The sequence below is a fragment of the Elephantulus edwardii genome, unplaced genomic scaffold (genome assembly GCF_000299155.1).
Source record: "Elephantulus edwardii isolate Elephantulus edwardi_28Jun2011 unplaced genomic scaffold, EleEdw1.0 scaffold00272, whole genome shotgun sequence".
NCBI lineage: Eukaryota > Metazoa > Chordata > Mammalia > Macroscelidea > Macroscelididae > Elephantulus > Elephantulus edwardii.
The window spans coordinates 925915-942764 of record NW_006400022.1 but is presented as its reverse complement, the minus strand read 5'-3'; the positions used below and the strand labels follow the sequence as shown (position 1 = coordinate 942764).

The following is a 16850-nucleotide window of genomic DNA, read 5'->3' as shown; positions in this document are numbered from 1 at the left end:
AAACGCATATGAGACCTCTGGTTTTCATTAGTGAAAGCCTATATTTAAAAAAAAGCATAAGCTGTTACAGTTAAGAAATGGTATTCAAGAGCTAAGAAAACATATTTAATTCTAAACTCATTTTTTTCCAGTTTTACACTGAATAACTTTTTTAGCTTCAATGTTAAGAAGCATTCCTGCTTTCTGTTTCATAAATATATTCTGGGACCAAATAGATTAAATGATGACAAGGAAAAGGATTGATTAAACAATGGTTAAATTTTAGACAGTAGTAATGAGAGGGTGTGGGAGAAGGATGGACAATCTCCTCCCGTGTGATTAACTGCCTCTGAAAACCCACTGGGGAGTCAACTACGGTTCAGTTCTAACTCTACAGTGCTCAACACAGCAACTGTGATGTCAGGAATGCTCCAACAGCTGTTGATGTTGTTGTGTACCATCGAGTTGGAACCAACCCACAGCTGACCCTACACATTCTACAAAAGACTCTCAATTATTTAGTACTTACCTAAGTTATGTTTTTGTTATTTGGCATCGTCCAGTCAACTGCAACTCAAAGTGACCCTCTGAACAATGGATCTGAATCTTGCCCTAGTCTGTCATATCCTTATCATCTTGGATACACTTGAACTCATTGTTACTGTTACTATGTCTATCCATTTTGCTGAGGATCTCCCTGTCTTTCATTGATTGTCCACTTTTCCAAACATGATGCTCCAGCTCAGCCAGGCACAAGGGGTGGCCTTGTCTGACTCAGGTTCCTGCCTAAGCTATAGGTTGACAGAAGTCCTATGTCCTAGAACCCCTGCTTATTGACAGTCGAAACAACATGCTTTATTGATGAGCAGAGAAAGAACTGTTCACAGGGAGTTGCAATGCAAACCCAAAGCTGGCACCTTTCTGACAGTTCAAATGCACCAGCCACTCACTACTTGAGGGAAAGCTGGGCATCTCCTCCTGTGAATATACAGCCACTAGGACTCACAGGAGGGTCTGCCATGAGTTGATTCAGACAGAACATCAATGAGCTCAATTCTCGTCATATGCATGATAAGTTTGTCAAATATCCTCTTTCAGTAGAGAGTTGCTCTAGCCCTCCTAATGCCAACATGATGATGATGGTGTTGCTATGGGATGCTGAATCTGAACTAATTCAGGGCTGACCCTCTGGTGGGTTTTCAGAGGCAGTAAATCACATGAGAGCCCATCTTTCCTCCACAAGTTTTCACAGGCAGTAAATCGCATGAATGAAGGCTGCCTATTTTTCTTCCATAGAGCAGATGGTGGCTGGGTGTCCTTTGAGTAGGTAGTATAACACTTTACCACTAAGCCATCAGAACTCCCTAATATGATGATGTTGTTGTTTTTGTGTACCACTGGGTGGGAACCAACTCACAGCTGATCCTCGAGTGGATTTTAAGAGGCTTTAAATCACACGGAAGGAGACTGTCCACGTTTCTATGTGTAAGAGCTTGTATATTCAATTAGGGTTGACAAACTCAACTTCGTATCACTGGGCCATCAGTGCTCATTAATGTGATACTAGTACATGCATTTACTCCTCCTTACTAATGATCTACTCTGAATTATACCTACACAAAGCAGATTAAACATTACACTAAGGGAAAGCCGTTTTTAAAATTGCATATTGCAAATTCAACCAACTAGCAATTATTTAGGACTGCCCTACTTAGATTATAACAAGCACTTAAAAACTGTGATATATTCAGTCAGTGATAAAAAAAAAAAAAGAATTCTGCCAGGTTTTGAAACAGCCTTATAAAGAAAAACATCTAAACAGGAGTTCACAATTGGACTATGGAAAAAATACGGCTTAAGTAATTGTTGAAACCATATGAAGAGTTTTCTGAAATCTGCTCCTACCACAAAAATTAAGAAAACATTTATAAACCAAAACCCTCCAGGAAGTAAGATCATATACCTCACACAATTATATTTTTGATACATAAAAGCAGAACTCCATTTTTATAATGATTCACTGAAATTACACTTAAAATTAAATTCCAAGAAAAAAGTCAATGAACCCAAAAATAAATATAGTTTGGAATTCTGGCAAAATTTTCATTACAAATAGATGACTGATTTTATAAAGCAGCATAAGGGAATGACTGTATAAAACATAATGTGAATGAAGGAGTGTGTGAAACACAATGTTTACAAACTGTGTATGCAAACCAGTATGAAATAAAGAAACAAAATAAAAATGGGAAAGGTAATTCAGTTGAGTTTAACAAATCAAAAAGCACCTACTCTTACCTCTTTAGAAGAAAGTGCATCACTCTGTTATGAGTCAAGAACAAATTTCCTGCCTAGAACTTTTTATATGGCAGGTCACAAATAAAATACAAATCCAAATAAAATCCCATAAACAACCACTTCCACAAAGCTTTATCCTATGTTTCAAACCAAATGCTGTTGACCTTCATTTGCTCTCAGAGTGCCTACTTTGTGTCAAGCAGTTCCTTAAGGAGAAGGGACACATGCATCTCTAATGGTTCAACTCCCAGAAACATTAGGGGTTTTTTCAATTGCTATCCATATTTGATAGTTTGTCATGTAATATCTTAGTCAACTTTCCTGTTCCCTGAAATTTCTTGCTCATCTGGGTAACAAGAAAAGTGCCTTCTACAAAAGAGTGTATATAAAAGCCAACTCATTACATGACTTTTAAACAGGAGTCAGAAAACTGACATTGAAATATCAATTTTCTGATCTCCAGTGCCTTGATAAGAGTGTTAAAATAGAAAATTCTATTTCATCTGGCAAATCCATCAATATCACACCATAAAGTAACTTTCCTAGTTCCATTTAGGTATATAGGTTCATAAACAAAATGATCAGAATTACAGCAAAAACAGAACAAATGCAAAAACTCACCTGTTAACAGATGTATTCAGCCAGACTAGCTGTTGGGTAGCATTATAGTTAGCCATAAAAATGGTACAGTGAAATAATCAGGGTGTTGACTACTGGAAGCACAATGACTTACCAGAGGTATAGGAAAGTGGGTTGCATACTGCAAGTGACGGAGGAGGTCATAGTTAGATGGAAAAATCAGTTCCCTTGACTTTTCCCTCTTCATCAACTTCTCACCATTCACTGGCATTCTTCTTCCAAAAGAAGGGGTGACATTCTCACAGGACTCCCCAGGAATGGGAGAAAAAATCTAAGTCATGTGAAACAAATGTTGAAGATTGTAAATAAAAATGAACAAAATTGAATCAAAGTTCTATATACTATACCTTCCAATGCTTAAGATACTCATGCAATAATACCTTTTCCTTGCATAATCAATGAATCGAAAGAGCAGAGAGACAGCTCTTTTATTAATTTCCACAGGTTTTTGTATTCATATCAGTATTAATCTGTCAGCATCATCCCCATTTTGTAGATGATGAAATGACAACACATATAGCTAATGTCCAAAACTGTACTACCCTGAGGGCCAAAGGTAAAAATTTTTTCCTCTGAGGCACCTCTATGTGGACTTGAACATCCACCTGTCAGTGAGCAGGTTGACCACATGCACCATCCAGGGACCCTCGTGGCAGAACTGTGGATAACAAGTCCAGAACCAGGAAAGGTATTATTACTATTTAGAAGCTTGAAGACATAAACAACAAATCAACATGGGCTGTTCATACAAAAGTACATTTATATAAACCTGAGAGATAATCATCTTAAAACAAACAAAGCAGCCAAACACAGTAGACTTGGAGAACAGGCATGTTATCTTTTACAGAGAGACAATACAGCCAAAAATGAAGATGAATTGAAGAGAGACACTCGCACAGGATGCTAATTATGCCGTAGGGCAAAATGGGATCGGGTCACACTGATATCACAAGTGCATGAGGTATTCTAGTACATGGAGCAAGGAACAGAAGGATGGAGGTAAACTGTGGGGTTAACAGCTAGTAAGAACTCAAAGGTTGAACCTACTGCAAAGTCCGAACCAAAGTCAGTTTTAAAGTCACTCTTGTCTACTTCATCAAAAATGCTAGTGGTTCCTGAGTCAATGCCCATATGCGCCATAATACTTTGTTCCTGATAATTGGTAGAAAAAGAAAGCCACATTGTGCATCAAGAGCTTCGTTGACCAACTAAAGCTAAAACATGGCAAGGTTTTTAACCATCCTGATTACTTTTTTTTCCTACTGGAAATAAAAAGAAGTTTTCAGACATGCACAGCTGTGTAAAGTCATATTTATTTTCCCTTGTGAGGACAAAGCTAGGATGTAAGGGATAAGTACAGAAGCTCCTTGATTAAAACTAACCTCTCCATAAATTCTTTTCTTGGACTATTTCCAGACATATACTCACCAATTTACTTTTCTTTAAGACAGAAAAATCTAGGATTATATCTAAAAGATTGGCTATACCTAGATATCCAAGAAGAGAAAAACAGAAACAGAAAAATATGTAAACAGGTATAGCAACTTCAATTTCTGTCCATATAATGTCTATTGTAGAAAATTAAGACACAGAAGTATGTATGTTTTTAATATACTTTAAAAAACCATAATTCAGCACCACTTATAAATCTTAAGAGTATAAATTATGAATGAATGATTGCAATTTTAATGTCAGGTTTTTTCTGTAAGTATAGACACTACTTTGGAAATCCCATAGAAGTATATCTTTACTAGACCCTTGAACTAACATGGTCTTTAATCTATTCAGAAATTATCACAGTCTCTTATTATTTTCTATCACTTTCCATCACCATGTTCACCACTTTAGTCTTGACAATTTCAGAAAGGATCTGGAACAATGTTCCAAATAGCAGAAACTGGCAGAAGATTATAAAGCCATTCTCATACCATGAGAGATATGCTGAAAAGAACAATTCTATAATAGTTAAGAAATATCAATTAAAACTGAAGTAACTACAAAAAATATGATATGTTGAGCTAACATGGTTTAATTTTAAAGAGTGGTATAATACTTGGAAGTCAGATGCTTCTTGGAATAAGGACAACTCAACTAGGATTTTCAAGCTCAACACTCAATGGAAAACAGAGACGAGAAACATCCAAATTATTGTACATAAATTTATGTACACAACTAAAGAAAAAATGCTTTAGCTAAGCAATCTTTTCACTGATAGTTCTATAACAAATTTGAAGTAGGAATAAACGAAGTTTATAACAAGAGAAAACATCTTTAAAGCTAGTAACCTTCCACCCTCATATTATTCACATCGGAATTTAGTTTCTTAGGGGGTTGAGCACACCTGCAGGGCCATACCTCCATTTTCACATCATGGTCTTTTGAGTAATGTTCATCTACATTTTCTCCTGCTGGTGACCGTGGCCGTGTAGAGGCGGTCACGGACAAATCCCCTCGAGATATGAGGGTGCACATGTATGCGTCGTGGGAAAAGACATCATGGCGGATGAACTCACAAAACAGCAGCACCAGGTTCACAAACTCCACCTTTTCACATTCACTGTTCGGATCCGCTACCAAGAAACACATCCAATAAAGAATTCAGTTGCACTGATGTGGTGAGGTGGGAAAAAACTACTATGGGTCCACGTTATCAGTACTTTTCATAGTAAGATGTTGGTTTTGGTGGTGGTGTTACACTACATCAAATTCACAGAAGGATTTATCACAAGTCACTAGGATATCAAATAGGTTTCAAGTGTCCTACTGTAACAGAAATTATATTCAGAATATTAACAGTACTGTTTCTGTTTATTTAAACCTTTCTTTGCTATAAATATCTCCTGCCCCACTTCCATAAGCACATCTTTTCCTATTGTCTGTTTAAGAGGCAACTTAAGTATGTTCATGAAACATGCTCTGTATTTAATGTCAAGAAGTTCATATAAGATTAACAAAAAAAAAAACAACCAAAAAAGTAAGCAATTTCTAAAAACTGTCAACTCTTCAGCTAAGAAAGACTAGGAAGCAAAGAACTTTACTTACACAAGGAAGGGGCCTGTGTGTCTAAAAACCTTAGCAGAACATTTTGAAAAACAGGCAAACTAGATCCAGCAAGAGAGCCTGAAGAAATGGACTCTTTTTCATCTAAGACCTCGGACTCACCACATCTCTATAGACCAAAAACAGAAAAGCAGAATTAATCAGAGAGAAATAGTCATAATGGCTCATGAATTTTTTGGTTTTGACTTTCATTAATAGAACATTCAGAGATAATATATATATAAAATTCATATTTCTGTATATTTACAAAAGATGGAAAATGGTTATGTAGCCCATAAAAATATAAATTCTTTTAAACACTATGCCTACAAAACTATTTATGTGACTTATAAAAACCCTAGAATCATTACATGCCTACCTACTCAAGGAATGTGGAACAGTAAAATAAATTATTTGTTCTCTCTTTCCCAAAACACTAACCATAATCTGAGGTTGTATTTGTTTGTTTTTAAATTATTTTTATATTGGTTTGCCAACAAAATTCATATGCATCGTGTTTCATTTATATACATTATGTTTCACATATTCCTCTATTCATATTGTGTTTCATGCAATCACTCCCATACACTGTGTTTTAAAAAATCACCACTAACCACACCCATCATAACCCTGCCTTTTCATGTCCCCACTGGATCTTTCCTAAATCCTCCACATCTCCCTTTTGCCCAGGAAACTGTGAGCTCATAATTTCTTCTCTTTCCCACATGCAGCCTTCATTGCCCCTCCTCATCCCCCTTTGGACTTTTGTACACTAGTTACCCTTCTATTTTTACAATATTGACCTTATAAATCTTTGTCCTTATGACACATAAAGCTCATCAGCCTCTCTCACATTACACAGTATTTTTCTAAATCTTTGTTACTGAATGCTACATAGTATGTCATCCTGTGCATGTACCACATTTCCTTGTTTCTTTGTCAAAACCAGCAGACGACAGGTCAATGAGTAACTTCTTGGTTCTCGAATCTTTTCTATTGTTCTATGTGTCTGTTATTGTACCAGTTTCATGCTCTTTTGATTATTACAGCTGTGTTATGACACCAGTTGTACATTTCGTAGGTTTTGCAATCAGACAATGTTATGTCTCTCACTTCATTCTTGTTTTTCAGAAATACTTTGCTTATTCTGGGTCTCTTTGCTCTCCAAGCGACTTACCAATTGCATTTTTTTTATTTCTTTGAAAAATTAATTTTGTATCTGTATTGGGATGGTATTTAATATGTAGATTACCACCACAACAAGATAAAGGTAAACAATCCAATTTTAAAAAGGGCACAGGATATGGACACACACTTCACAAAAGAAGACATTCAGATGGCAAACAAACACATGAAGAAATGTTCAGAATCCCTAGGTCTAAGAAAGATGCAAATCAACAATGAGATACCATGTCACCCCAGTCAGAATAGCAAAATTTAACAGAACAGCAAACAACAAATGCTGGTGAGGTTGTGGAGAAACTGGAACCCTTATTAACTGTTGGTGGGGTGTAAAATGGTGCAACCACTATGGAAGGCTGTATGGTGTTTTCTTAAAAAGTTGCAAATAGAAATATTATTTGACCCAGCAATTCCACTACTTGGAATATACCCCAAAGAAACCATAACTGCCACCCAAGCAGATATATGCACACCCATGTTTATCACGGCTTTGTTCACAGTAGCAAAGGGTTGGAAACAATCTAAGCGCCCATCAACAAAAGAATGGATAGAGAAGCTGTGGTATATTCACACAATGGAATACTATGCTGCTCCGAAAAACAAAGAACTCATGAAATATTATACAAAATGGGTGACTCTGGAGGACATTATGATGAGTGAAATATCTCAGCCACAAAAGGACAAATACTGCATAGTGCCACTGTAGTAAAACGGGACTGACAACGAGGTTGTGGGGAGACTGAGAAAATGATATACACTGCACTGAAACAGATGAGGGAAAGAACTGTTTAAAAGAGATATATGGTTAGGTATTATTGTTGTGACAGGAGTCCAAAACAACGGCTGCGTGGTGGAGTGGACTTGAGGGGAGGGACTGTATAACTATGAAAGAATTTTTCTCTTACTTTTCAAAGAGAATAGTGAACCTGGGGGGGAGGAGTGGGCAGGGAGAAAAGTGCAAAAATAAATCCAAAGAATGGAAATTCAAAGGCTCTTTAAACTTTCATTAAAATTATTAATAATAATAATTTAAAAAAGAAAAATGAGCAAAAAATATGCAGATTGCTTTTAGTAGGATTGTTATTTTCACTATGTTAAGTCTCCTACTCATTAACAGGGAATATTTTGCATAAGTGTTTTGTAGTTTTCTTTGTAAAGATCTTTTGCATTTCTAGTTAGGTTTATTGCTAAGTATATCAATTTGTGGCTGGCTATTGTAAATGGTATTAGTTTCTTTATCTGTGTTTTGTTACTCTAGAGGAATCCCACTGACTTTTGTTTATTGTTCTTGTATCCTGCCACCCTACTAAATTGGTCCACTGGCTCTACAATTCTTTTCTTTAGTCCTTGGGGTTTTCTGTAGACACTATCATATCATCTGCATATAGTGACGATATGACAGTTTTTACATAGTTTTACCATCTCTTTGTCAATTTGTAGGCCCCATTTCCTTTTCTTATCATATTGCCTTAGCCAGTACTATCAACACAATATTGAAGAGCAGTGGTGAAAGCGGGCCTTATCTCTGTTCACAAGGGGAATGCCTTTAGTCTTTCTCCATTGAGAATGATGTTAGCTCTCAGTTTTGCATAAATACATTTCACTATGTTGATGAAATTCCCTTCTATTCCTATTGTGCTGTTTTCAATAGGAAAGGGAGCTTATTTTTGTTGAAAGCATTTTCTGTACCAAGTGACAGGACCATGTGGTCCTTATTCTTTGGTTTGTCAAAGTGATGAATTATGTTGATTGTTTTTCTTATGTTGAATCATCCCTCGATGCCTATCACGAGTCTCACTTGGTCATGATGAAGTTTTTTGGGTTTTTTTATGTGCTATGGGATTCAACTGACCAGGATTTTATTAAAAGATGTTTGCATCCCTATTCACAATAGATAATGGTCTGTAATTTTCTTTTTGATTAATTATCTTTACCTGGCTTTGGTATGTGGGTTATGTTTACTATATAGAATGACTATAGGAGGGTTCCTTCTTTTATATTGTTTTAAATTATTTAAGTAGAATTGGTGATAGATATTCAGCTGTGACACCATGCAGGGCAGGACTTTTTTAGGGGGAGTCTTTTTTAGGACTTGCTCAATTTCTTCTTTTGTGATGGATTTGTTCGAGTTTTCTAGATCTGTCCATATCAATATGGATAGGGCATGATTTTCTAGGAAATGTGTCCACTTTTTTTTATGTTTTCAAATTTATCGAAGTACAGTTTTTCCTAATACTCTGATATTATCAATTTAATTTCATTTGATTCTGCTGTGATGTCATCACTGTCATTTCTTAATAATTTGTTGCTTCACTTTTTTTCCCTTTGGTTTTGTTTGCCAATAGTTTTTTAATTTCATTGATCATTCCAAGAACTGGCTCCAAGTCTAATTGATGATAGCAATTGTTTTTCTGTTTTCTATCTCACTGATGTCAGCTCTTGTTCTTATAAATTCTCTTTTTCTAGAGGATATGGAGCTAGACTCTTCGCATTGCTATGAACTGCACTCAGAGGACTACCTTAGCTGCATTCCAGAGGTTTTAGGATGTTCTATTTTCATTTTTTCCCAGAAACTTTATTTATTTCTTCTGTAACCTATGTTCTAGCAACGTGTTATTTAGCATCCAAGTGGGTGTTTTTATAAGCTTTATCCTCGTCATTAATTTCTAGTTTTGTCATTGTGATCTGAGAAGGCAGTTTGTACTTTTTCAATGTTTTTTAATGTCTTGAAACTGATTCGTGTTCCATTATGTGTTCAATTCTGGAGAATGTACCATGCACACTTAAATAGAAAGAAAACTAAAAACAACAGAGACCACAAAGAAAGAATTACACTTCCTGCTTTGCAGAGTAGAAAATGGAGAAGATGTAGACATTTTCAAGTACTATTTGATAGATATATAGATACAGATGATATAGATGTTGTTGTTGTTGTTATGTGCCCTCGAGGTGCTTGTTACTCATAGTGACCCTATGTACAACAGCCCTAAACCCTGCTCTGTCCTGTGCCAATCTCACTGTCTCCAACACACTCACCCCTATTACCCCAGTCTCTGAATCAATCCACTTCATAGAGGGTCTTCCCCTCCTGTGTTGTCCCTCCAACATCCCAAACATGACGCCTACTCCAAGGACAGGTCCCTTCTTGCAAAATGTCCAAACTATGTTAGACAAAGCCTCAGAATCTTTGCCTCCAAAGAGCAGCCTAGTTTAACCACTTTCCAGGATAAATCTGTTCATTTTCTTAGCAGTCTATGGTACATTCAATAATCTTCTCCAGCAACACAGCTCAAAGGCATCAATTCTCCTTCTATTCTCCCTAGTCACTGTCTAGCTCTCTGATGCACAGCAAGTGATTACAAAGACCATGGCCTGTATCAGGCACACCTTAGTCTCCAAAATGACACCACTGCTCTTCAGTACTTTGGAGAGGTTCCTAACAGCACACTTTCCCATCACAACAGGTATTTTAATTTCCTGACTGCTGGTGCCAAGACTGTTGACTGTGGAGCCAAGCAAACTAAAGCTGTGAACAATCTCAATCTCTTCACCATCCATCCTGATGCTGTCAATTGGTCCAGTGGTGAGAATCTTTTGTCTTCTTGACAATGAGTCTCAATCCATATTGAAGGCTGCAGTCCTTTGACCCTCTGCAGCAAGCACTTCAGGTCCTCCTCTGTTTCAGAAAGCAGGGTTGTGTCATCTGCATAACACAGATTGTTGATGAATTGTCCATCAATTCTGATGCCACACTTCTCATACAGCCCGGCCTCCTGGATAATCTGTTTCGCATAAAGGTTGAAAAGGCATGGAGATAGGACACATCCCTAGCATACACCCTCCCCAATTCTGAACCATGCAGTATTTCCTTGCTCTGTTCTGATGACTGCCTCCTGGTCCAAGTATATGTTTCACATTAGAATGATCAAGTATTCCAGGATCCCCATTTTCTCGGAGTCAGCCACAGTTTGTTATGATCCACACAGTCAAAAGCCTTTATTTACATAATCAATGAAACACAAATAGACATTCTTCTGGTATTCCCTGCTTTCAGCTAAGATTCATCTAACATTAGCTACAATATCGCTAGTACCACAACCCCTTCTAAACCCAGCCTGGACTTCTGGCACTTCTCTACTGATGTGCTATTCCAGTCGTTTTTGGATAATCTTCAGCAGAATCTTGCTTTCATGTGATATCAATGATATTGTTCTATAATTTCCACATTCTGTTGGGTCACCTTTCTTTGGAATGGGAACAAATATAGATCTCTTCCAGTCAGTTGGCCAAGTGGTTGTCCTCTATATTTCTTAGCACAACTTGGTGAGCACACCCAGGGCAGCACCTGTTAGTTGAAATATGTTAATTGGTATACTATCTATTCCTGGGGCCTTATTTTTTGCTAATTCGTTAATTCAGATATATGCACCAACAACCAGAGCCAAAGAAGAGGAAACAGAAGATTTCTGCAACTTTTACAGTCAAGAGATCGATCAAACATGCCATCAAGATGCATTAATAATAATGGGTGACTGGAATGCAAAAGTTGGGAACAGAGAAGAAGAAATCAGTAGTTGGAAAACATGGACTTGGTAACAGAAATGAAGCTGGAGATAGAATGATTGAATTTTGCACAATCAACAACTTGTTCATTGCAAATACGTTTTATAAGAAACATAAACATAGGTTTATGTACACATGGATTTCACCTGACGGTATGCATAGGAATCAGAGTGGTTACATCTGTGGAAAGAACCACTGAAGAAGCTCAATATCTGCTGTGAAAACTAGGCCAGGTGCTGATCGGAACAGACCACCAAATGCTCATATGCAAGTTCAAGCTGAAGCTAAGGAAAATTAAATCAAATCCACGGAAACCAAAATATGACCTTGAGTCTATCCCACCTGAATTTCAGAACCATCTCAGGAACAGGTTTTAGGCCTTCAACACCAATGAGCGAAGACCAGATGAGTTGTGGGAGGATATCAAGAGTATGATTCAGAAAGAGTATAAAAGGTCTTTACAAAGACTGAGAAGGAAGAAAAGACCAAAATGGATGTCAGAAGAGACTCTGAATATTGCACTGGAGCACTGAGAAGCCAAAGCAGAATGAAAATTCAAGATACTAAAGAGCTGAACAGAAGATTTCAGGAAGTAGCGTGGGAAGACAAAGTAAAATATTATAATGAAATGTGCAAGGAGCTGGAGTCAATCAAAAGAGCCAAACTCACTCAGCATTTCTTAAGTTCAAGGAACTGAAGAACAAATTCAAGCCTCAAGTTGCTATAATTAAGGATGCTTTAGGCAGAATATTAAATGATCCAGGAAGTAGTAAGATGTAAAGAGTATACAGAGTCACTGTATTGAATGGAATTGGCAGACACAGAACAATTTAATGAGAAAACATATGAGCAAGAGCCTATGTTGAAGAAATAAGTTCAAGCTGCTTTGAAGGAATTAGCAAGAAAGAAAAAAAAAAGATATAGAGATACGATTCAACAACAAAATCAATTTAGAGTGAAAAAATTACAAGCCATCTTTTAAAAAAAAAAAGAGGAAGAAGTAAGTAAACTTGTTTTTGTTTGGATGCAGTTCTCTGAATACATCCCAAAGATCAAATTGGCTGACAGTATAGTTTAGATCTCCTGCATCCTTATTAAGTTTCTTCCAAGTTGAAATATCCTTTGGTGAAAGTGGAGTGTTAAAAGTCTCCTGCCACTTATATTTACACAATCAAATAATTTTCAGCATTGACAAAGAACTCATGAAATATTATACAAAATGGATGATCCTGGAGGACATTATGCTGAGTGAAATATCTCAGCCAGAAAAGGACAAGTACTGCATAGGGCCACTGCTGTAAAACAGGACTGACATCGAGGGTGAGGGAAGACAGTGAAGGAGGGGAAGAATGATATATACTGCATTGAAACAGATGAGGGAGAGAAATGTTTAAGAGGGATATATGATTATTACTGTCATGACAGGAGTCCAGAATGAAGGCTGCACAGTGGAGTAGATATGGGGGAAGGGATTGCATAATAATGACAAAGTTTTTCTTTTACTTTTCAGGAAGAGAAAATTGGTGGGGGGGCAGTTGGCAAGGAGAAAAGTGCAACAATGAATGAATGGAAACCCTAAGTGTCTGTAAACTCTCATTAAAATTAATTTTAAAAAGTCTCCTACCACTACCGTAGTGTAGTTTCTCAAGCCTATTAACTGTTGTTTTATGTGTTTAGCAGGTTTATCATTTGGTACACAGATATTGACCAAGGTTATGTCTTCTTAATCATTATATAATACCATTCCTTACCTTTTATAATGGTTTTCATTCTGAAGTCTATTTTATCAGAGATTAGTACTGCCACTCATGCTTTTTTTTGTGAGTCCCAATTGCTTGCTCTAATTTTTTTTTAACCCTTTGATTTTTAGTCTTTCTCCTAGTTTCTTAGATGTATCTCTTGTAGGGAGCATCCTGATGGACTTTGCTTTTTTACTCCACTCTGCTACTTTTTCTCTTAATGGTGTAGTTAATCCATTCACATTGTCAGTACTGACATGCCAGGTTTTACCTCTACCATTTTGCTGTTTCTTTTTCTGTTGTTTCTGGTTACTATGGTACTTGCCTTTTACTTTGATGTAGAGGACTTCACTTAGAAATTCTTGTATAGTTAGTCTTGTTTCCATAGATTCCTTTAGCTCCTATATTTCTGTTAATGACCTATTTTCTCCTTTATATTTGATGGACACCTTTACTAGGTACAGAATCCTCAGCTGGCAACTGTTTTCTTTCAACCTTCTTATATGCCATCTCATTGTCTTCTCACTTGCATGGTTTCTTCTGGGAAATCAGAACTTAGTCCAATTGGTTCTCCTTTGTAGGTGACTTTTCTTCTTATGCTTCTTCAGAAGGACTGTTCTGGTACTTTCACAATGTTTGAAGCTACCTGGCTTTCTTGCCATTATGTGAAATTTTTCTTGGTATGTTTTCAGTCATTTCTATTGTGTCTGTGTAGGCGGCTTACAGTTCTTTATGATGTTATTTATTATTTGCAGACTTACTGTGTTCCCTTTATGGGGGAAGGCAACGTGGTATGTATGTCAAGAGCCATTCTGGGCCTGTGCAGTAGAAGTTTCCCTTTCCTAAAGCCTTTCAACTTTGCTTTGGACCGCAGTGCAGCCTTGAATGATCTCATCCAAATGCTACTTGCCTCTTCTAAAGTCTGGAATTGTCCTTGGTGATGCTGATGAGCACAGCAGTCAGAGACTAACTTCCCCAGGCAACTGTACTCTCTCTGTAGGGTCAAAGTGGGAAAGTGTCAACCTCTATCCAAGTGCTCCCTCAGTTCTGGTGCATAGCTTAATGGAGATCTCTCTACCCTTCACCCGCCTCTTCTGAAATTTGGGGTTATCCTTAGTAGTGTTGATGAGCACAGTAGCCAGAGAGCATCTTGGCCCAACAGGCAGCTGCACTGTTTATCCTGTGTTATTAATACTGGCATTTAGTTTTAGAAATGCCAGTTTCATTTTTCTTAGCTGATGTAAAACTGAGGCAATTCCCTGTTAATTTAAGTCTTTAAATTCAGATCCTTTCGGTTCTTTTCTGTTGTTAAACTGTTTCAACATCTGTCTGCTCCTTAGCAATGTTACAAGATGGCAACTGTGGGTGATGTATGCTGATGTTACAGAGACCAATGAGAGTTGGAAGCTTGGAGACTGTCAGTTACAGAGTAGCTGAATGCTGTGTCCCAGCATCCCAGGAAAGCAAGTGTCCCATAAAGAGTGTACCCTTCCAAGAAAGATGTCCTTCTCCAAGGACTGGTTTCTCCTGGCAACGTGCCCAAAGTATGTCAAATGGAGCTTTAAAATCCTTTACTCCGGGGAGTAAACTGGTTTCACCCTCTCCATGGCAGAAATGTTTGTTCTCTTAGCAGTCCATTATATATTCAATACTCTTCCCCAACACCATAACTCAAAAGACATCAATCCTTCTTCGATCATACTTGGTCTCTGTCTAGCTCTCTAAAGCGTATCAAGTAATTGCAAAGACCATGGCCTGGATCTGGAACACCTTAGTCTCCAGACTGACATTGTTGCTCTTCAGTACTTTGAAGCTGTCCCTGACAGCTGACTTTCCCAATGCAATTTCTCTTTCGATATCTTGTGCTGTCATTCCACCCTCTCAAGAATGATGTTCCTCTTTAGGGACTGGTCCCTCCTTGCAACAAAAAATCCTTGCCTCCAAGAAGCAGCCTGGTTTTACCTTCTCCAGGATGAACTTGTTTGTTCTCCTAGCAGTCCATGGTATATTAAATACTCCTCTCCAGCACCACAGCTCAAAGGCATAGATTCTCCTTCTAACATCCTTCATCATTTCCAGCTTTCCAATGCATAGTAAATAAATGCAAAGATCATGGCCTGGATAAGGCACACCTTAATCTCCAGACTGGCGTCTTTACCCTTGACTACTCTGGAGAGGTCCCTGATAGCAAATTGCCCCAGTGCACTTATTAGTCTTTTGATTTCTTAATTGCTTGTGCCAAATTGTGGAACCAAACAAGATGAAAGTAGTTCCTAAACAGCATGTGTTTAACTGTATTCTCCCTAAGAAATATTTCAGCACATATCTGGTATTTCTACATATATGGCAATGTATCGTTTAAAATGAGAATGCTAATTTAATTTCTTCAAGAGCATTTTCACCTATTCATCAAACTTCACCGAAAGATCTCAAAAAGCCTTTAAGACTCTACACTATTCTTTGAACAAATCAAAAGCAGCCAAAGCCAAGTATCTTCTATATTCTCAAAGGTAGAATTTAGTAGAAAATAAGATGAGAAATAATTTTAAGAGCAATTAGAACCTCTTCATGTATGTTGAATTTGGTCTGTTGTCTGTTGTTGTTGGGTCTGGGTCCAAAGAAATCGTTTTAAGCTTTCTTATAAGTTTTTCACAAATCTCCTTAGTTTCTCTTTATCTAAAAATATCATAATTATATCTTAATCAACTATGTTTTTTCATTTGCTTCCTATGCATCTGAAAGTTGGACAATAATAATATGACTAAAGACGAATCAATGCTTAGAATTGTGGTAGTGGAGAAATGTACTGAATATCCCATAAACTTCCAAAAGAACATGTCTATCTCAGAGAGAAGTTTAACTAGGATGTTCGATAGAGGCAAAGATGGTGAAACTTCATCTCCTATACTTTGGCCATGTTGTCAGGAGAGATCAGTGCTTGGGAAAAAAATATCATGCTAAGAAAGGCGGAGAATAGGAGAAGGAAATGAAGACTCTCAACAAGAAATACTGACACAAATACTAACAATGTGCTCAAGCGTATCAGAGATTATGAGGCTAGGGAAGGATTGGACACAGTTCAGATCACTAGGTCACTATTGAGTCATAGTCTCTTTAAATGATCAAAGAGCTCTCTTCATGATGTTTAAATTTTTAAGACCTTGATATGAAACTAAGTTTGAGAGAAAAAAACTTTAGATGGTTACATTTACACATTATTAATACTACAAAATAAATCTGAATATTTTCTAAGAGCTGTTGTTGTTGTTGTTAAGTGTCGTCAAGTCGTTTGCAACTCATAGCGACCCTATGCACAACGGCCCTAAACCCTGCTCTATCCTGTGCCAATCTCATTGCCTCTGACACACCCATCCCGATTACCCCAGTCACTGAATCAATCCACCTCATAGA

General features: G+C 37.3%; 1 protein-coding gene across 1 annotated transcript in view; it reads right to left on the bottom strand.

Moving 5' to 3' along the window:
* MED12L (mediator complex subunit 12-like) overlaps positions 1-16850 on the bottom strand; it is a 576790-nt gene that overhangs the window by 370953 nt on the left and 188987 nt on the right. The window contains exons 12-15 of the mRNA XM_006900063.1: positions 5959-6085; positions 5272-5486; positions 3964-4068; positions 3011-3187 (exon numbers count right to left, since the gene is read on the bottom strand). Of these exons, the coding sequence (XP_006900125.1) occupies positions 3011-3187; positions 3964-4068; positions 5272-5486; positions 5959-6085 (624 nt within the window). The remainder of the gene's footprint in view (positions 1-3010; positions 3188-3963; positions 4069-5271; positions 5487-5958; positions 6086-16850) is intronic.